Raw genomic sequence first — 6,990 nt, forward strand, 5'->3', positions numbered from 1 at the left:
CTTACTTACTAAATAATTTCCAATTAAAATAGATTGAATTAAATTAAATTGAATCTACAGAGTCATTCTCTCTGCTAATTTTAATGCAGTTTAATCGCATGTATTCCAATATCAGCTTTCGTATATAAGAATGAGTTTAAAAGCTTTAATCATATAGATTGCAAACAGATTTTAACCCTTTCGTTACTACTTCGGGCGACTATAGTCGTTCTCCATAAAATGCCATTGATACATGAGCGACTATAATTGCTCTACATAAGATGCCGCGTATTGTACATATAACGAGCAATTGGAGTATTATATATCGAGTATCTTTCTCTGGAAATATAACATCATATTTTGTTTCTTTTATAATTTGTTTCTCATGAGATTTCAGATCAATAATAAAAATCATCAAAAAAATGTCGTAAACGTGACTGACGATCTTTCTCTATTGTGCACATTTTTGGCGCGTTCAGCGGGAGTGTCGCGGCAGAGAAATTACCCGTAGCAAAAAGATTAAAATCGGACGATATTGTCGACTTGACGATACAGTGGTGAAGATTTCGAGAAAAGATAGTAAGTATGATCTCTATAAATTTAATTTATGTAAATAATAAATTACGCGAAAATACTTAATATATATTTCAATATTCTCTCAATATATATAGACCATTTTAATCTTTAAAATTTTGATATTACTCCGCTTCTTTTTCTAGAAAGGAGAGATATCCATGAGAATAATTTTCTCCGCGTAAAAAAGAAAGATTATGTTAAATTAGAAACTTAGATTAAATTAACATTTTTACAAGTTTTAACTTTAAATGTTTGAATTATATTGGTCATAAGTTATCATTATAAGTATAAATATATCACAAAAAAAATATAAACAAAGCACGAGTAATATTAACATTCTATCTTGTTTTTGTATTATATAAAATATAAATTTTAATATATTATAACTTTCGAATTGTCAAATTTTTCAAGATCGGAAATATTCGGAACAATAAATTTAATAATAAATAGAATAAAGTATGTAAAACAAATCATCTGAATATTGTTATTATATCATCTTATATATTATTATATTATTATATTATTATATTATATTATATTATTATATTATTATATTATTATTATTGTTATAAGTTTGATTTGGCACATTTTTTTTTAAATAATAACAGCAGAAGTATTCAGATGATCTATTTTAAATGCCTTATTCTGTATATCAAAGATAAAGTCATAAATCTACATTTAAAAAATTACTATATTATATAATAGGTATTTACGTAAAAATGTTTCACACAAAGTATTTACAAAAATACAAAACACTTTTGGAAAGTGAATTTTAAATAAAATAATGAAAAAAGTTCTTATAGATATAAAAAATTTACAGAAAAACTAGACTTGCAAAAAAAGTTAGGAAACTCAGAAATTAAAAAAATTATGAAATTCGCATATATAAGTAAAATAAATCATCTATAATACAATCCTATTTTTTGAGGGGAGATTAACATTAGATTTTCAAGTGTGAAATTATCTTAAAAAAAATTAAGAATTTTTTATTCGAAAAATTTCAGAAATAATGAAATATATATTTTGAAAAAAAATTTAAACAAAATTTGCATCATTTTATTGTATTTACTAAACTACGTAAAAAATTTTTTTGAAAAATCTATATCTAATTTACTTCTCAAAAAAATGTTTTTATTATATTTCTGGAAACTTCTTTTCATATGTATAAATAACTTGTATGTTAAAATTTTTTTTTAAATAAATAAAATTATTTTTTAAAATTTTCATTTTAATAATTTTCTTTAATAAATTGATTTCATGATCCAATATTTATTTTTAATTTATGCATATAAATTATTCATATTAAATTTAAATATATTTAATAACAATTTTTATGAATAAAATAAATATTTAAATATAAAATTATATATATATGTAATATATATATGTTATTTTATATTTGTTATTATATTTGTTATTTTATATTTTTATAAAATATATAATAAATGATAAAAATATGATAACTGTAATAATAATATTTCTCAGAAATGTTTGAAATACAAATATTTGTTACCATGTACATAATATAAAAGATAATACTTTACAAATATTACATTTTGGTACTGTCTTTTTACTTTTAAAATAACAGAAATCTACATCGATTTTAGAATTCACCGAAATATATCTAGAGATATGCTTTTAAACCATAGCATATTGAAAAACATTTTTGAATCTGGAAAAAGAAAACTGATTATGTGTTAATGATGTGTAAATTATATGCAATTTCATTATGTGAATGTGAATGTTGATATTTTTATCTCAGAGAATTACGTTATCTGAAATATCCAAATTCTTGGAAACTTATTTAAAGATTGAATCATGTCTATTACTTTTCTTTAGAATAATTGAAAATCTTATTTTTTTTATTTTTTATTTTGTCTTGAAATCAATTGATTTAATTGATGCAGATAGTGCCGCGATTACGAATTGAATAGTAGCATATTTTTACTGTCAATTACAAAGATAAGCGATCATTTTTGATTTAAACTTTCTTTAAATATCTTTTATTTTATTATTAATTATTCTTGAGATATTCTTTCACGAAAAAAAAAATTCTAAATTTTTTTGAAAAGATAATTTTACTTCTTAAAACCAACCAACGAATGTTGACACTAAATAAAAATAAAATTCTATTAGAAACATTTTTTTTTATTTCATCATTTCATCATTTTTTTAATTTCCGAATTGGCTAATTAGTTGCCTAGATAGAAATGAGAGTAAAATGAAAAGATTTAGTTCAGAATATATAATAATATCGTATTGCAGTATCATTTATATAATCCTGTAATGAAAAATAAATATATTAATATTTTTAAATTTTAGATATACAAATAACTATTTTCTGATTTTCGATGTAACATAATATAATATATCATATAATATAACTATAATATACTTATGTTGTTTAAAAAAAAAATTTTATTATTTTTAATTATGCAAATTGAAATCTATATTTATTATTTAATAAAGATTTATTTTGAATAATTTACAATAAATTCCATAATATTTGGCATTACACGATAAAATATTTCATTTAAAATTATATGTTTTTTTCTATAGACAAACTTATTTTTTTAAATTATTCTTACAATTATTTTGTAAAAATAATATTTGAATCAATTTCTATTATTATATTTTATAAATTTCTATCATTATTGAATAATAAAAGTAAGTCAATAAATAAAGAATCAATTGACAAATTCATTTGGATTCAATTTCTAATTCGAAGAAAAATAATAATAAATAATTAAACCAGAATATATATTAATTATACAAATCAATATCACATGAATTAGTATTATATATTCACAAAAAATGCGTATATATTACAATTTTTCTTTTTATACATATATATCTAGAATATATATTATAAATTCATTAATTTTTTTTTTATATTTTTATTTACAATATATATTATCAATGAACGAATTAAAACTAGAACAAAATATTATTATTTCGACAGTGAGAAAGATTATTCAACTAAATTTTGATATTTTAATATATAAAAATATAAAATTCAATTTTTTAAAATTTTATTTTTTTAATTTTTTTAAGTAAAATATTACTATCTCATTTTTTCATTCTATTTATCTTCTTTTTTTCTAATATACTAAATTTGTTAGCAATTGTAACGCTATTTTAATAATATGTCATAAAGTCGAATTTAGAATTTGATAAAATAACATATTCAAATACATAAAATATATAAAATTCAAATAAAATTAATTAAATTTTAAAATAAGTTTTAATTAAATTATCTTTAAACATCTTATTAAACAATCATCAAATGTAAAAAATTAAATAATAAATAATAATTAAAATAATTTTATTTAAAAAAATTAATGAATAAAGAAATTAATAAAGAATAAAGAATAAATCAATATGCAGTAGTAATGTAAAAAAAGTACAATCCTTCTACGGATTTTTAGTGAATATAAAATATAATATTAATATGATGAAAATGTAGATATTGAATTTCGATTATTATTTTTTTTTTCAATAATTTTATTGATTTTATTTTTTTTGTTCAATAATTTTATATCAGAATAAAAAACGTTGAATATAAATGAGAAACAAAAATTTTTCAATTAATATTAATTTGTGAAATTCAAATTAATTTAAATATTATGACATTTTTACATATGTGAAATAATTAAAAGAAGCAAGTTTGTGTGTACTAAAACACAAATTCAACTTTTCTAATGCAAAATCTTTTAATTTATTTCAAGGAAGTAAATTGAATATTGTTTAATTTACATCGAAATTTAGAAATAATCGTCCATATATGAATATCATATAAAAAAAGATATAATTGTACATTATACACATATTAATACATTTATTTTTCGAAAAACTCTACTATATCGTAATCATAATACTGTTGCATACCAACTCTCATTCCATCATTGTCTTTTGTTTAATTCAAACTTAAAATATTTATAATTTTTTAATTAAGTTTTAAAAATATATATGTATATATACTTTATATATATATATATATGTATATATACTATATACTATATGTATATAGTATACTATATGTATATATATATATATATAACTTTTTTTATCGTTTTGATATTTAAAATCTCTCCAAATATACTCTCTCCAATTATTATTATTATTGTTAATTAATTTTTATTTCAAGTCAATTTTATCATGTGAACCTTTGCTTAAAGCTTTAAGTATATAGTATGTATATATTTATGTATGTTAAATTATATATATATATATATATATATATAATATATCTATGTTATTCTAAAACCGAATTCATACCATATAATAAAATACTTTATATAGTAAATGAAATAATTTATTATATAATTCATTATATAATAGATAAAAATCATATGAAATGATTCTCTTTTATTCATATTTTTTTTGTCATAAGATGAATTTTAAAAAATTAAATTAATAATCTTATAATTTTTTCATATAATTTCACTAATAATTTTTTCATATAGTTATTGAATAATGTTTTAGATAATAATAATATTGATTGATATTAATGTGAAAAAAATATAAAAAAATATGCAATTTTATTTAAAAACACAAAGTCAACTTTTATATAATATTATTTAATCATGTTCAATCATAAAAAAAATAATATGAAATTATGTCTTTTCTTATAATGTCTTTTCTAATATGAATTATGTCTTTTCTTATATAATTTTTGTATAAAATATATTTTTTTATACAAATAAAAAAAAATAATTTAATTTAAATAATTTATGAATTATTTGAAATGATCATATTAATATCCTCAGAAATATAAAATATAATAATGTTTTTATTTTGAATACCTTCATTTTTCTCATTTATCATTATTATATTTTTAAATTAATAATTTTTCTACAGCATTTAACATACAAGGAACATTTTAGGATATTTATTATATTTTTCTTTATTTATTTTCTATATTTCTTATAATTTCTTTTAAAAAATAAAAAACAAATAATAAGTATTAATTTTAGTTATTATTTTGCTTTCAGTTTTACAATATATTTTAAAATTGTAGTCTTTAAAATGTATAATTTTTCTTTATTTTAGTGAAATAATGAAATTTTATTATGTTCTGTTAGATAATTATTTAAAAAAAATCATTAAGTATTATCATACACATACAAAAATATTAATTAAAGTTCACTTTTCAATCTCGAAATATATTCAAATATACAAAATGTTAAAAAAAAAAAAGAATTCTTCTTAATATTTTAATTTTTTTAATATATCTTCTAAGGAAAATAATTTAATATATCTCTAAAGAAAAAATTATTATTATTCATCATTCATCAAGAGGCAAAAAATGACCAATAACATAGATTCTATAATCAATCGATATAAAATTTTTTATCATTTTGATTTTATATCATGGTCTTTTATCATTTTATATATATGATACAATATATGATATCGTTAATAATTTCATAATTCTATTTCATAATTCTATTAGATGTAAATAGATGTAAATAGAGAAATTGATTTATATATTAACTCAAAATTATTATTAATATTAATTAATTTTGTAGACAAAATTAAATGGTAATAAATTAATTAATATATATTTAATATTTATTTAATATCGAATATAGAAAACGTTATTCTTGAACATGGATCGTTAACGATGTTTGCTTATTATTTAAATGTGAAAATAGCAAATATATATTTCATATATTTTATTAATAATATTTATTTTTGCATTTATAATTTATTAATAATTTGTTAATAATAATTTTTATTATTATTAGTTTAATTAACTTAACCTAAAATATTATTTCTAAATAATCTATTTATTTATATTCAAAAAAAAAATTTACGACATTCGATCTTCGTGAATGGTAAAAAAAATTTTACATTAATTCATTTCACAATATCCAATAATTGTATGTGATACAATTGTAAATTGTAAAACTCGATTTTATATTAAAAGCATTATATTGATTGGATATTTTTTATTTTTTTTTGACGAGTTTTATAAACCTTTAAACTTAAGTTTTGTACTTTTCTTTTATATTGTATAAAGTAATATTATAATGCGATTACAATTTAACACAAAATTTAATAACCTAATATTCATATATCACGATTTTGATATATCGAATAGTTATTTGAACATAATATACTGTTATATAATGCAATTTTATTATAAAAGATATTATAAAAGATAAAATAAAACAAAAGATAAAGTTATAATAATTTGTTCTGTAATAAAATTTATTATTAATTTCTATAATTAAATTATAATATTTTGTTATATTTAAAATATATTAAATATTATAAATATTTAATTTATAAAATTAAAAAATCATTATATAATATGATTTCTAATTTGTTTTTAAAAATATTTATATTAGTATTATATAATATAGCAAATAATGTAATTTTTTAGAAACATAAAAAAAAATATAATATGACAATTCTTTTGAAATATAA

The 6,990-nt window shown here is 17.1% G+C and overlaps 1 protein-coding gene across 1 annotated transcript in view; it reads right to left on the minus strand.

Moving 5' to 3' along the window:
• The window catches only part of LOC102675251 (outer dense fiber protein 3-like), a 4,940-nt gene extending 4,497 nt beyond the window's left edge, over window positions 1–443 (minus strand). The window contains exon 1 of the mRNA XM_006623712.2: window positions 422–443. Within this exon, the coding sequence (XP_006623775.1) occupies window positions 422–443 (22 nt within the window). The remainder of the gene's footprint in view (window positions 1–421) is intronic.
• Between the last annotated feature and the right edge of the window lie 6,547 nt (window positions 444–6,990).

The sequence above is a fragment of the Apis dorsata genome, unplaced genomic scaffold, assembly GCF_000469605.1.
Source record: "Apis dorsata unplaced genomic scaffold, Apis dorsata 1.3 scaffold_934, whole genome shotgun sequence".
Lineage (NCBI taxonomy): Eukaryota > Metazoa > Arthropoda > Insecta > Hymenoptera > Apidae > Apis > Apis dorsata.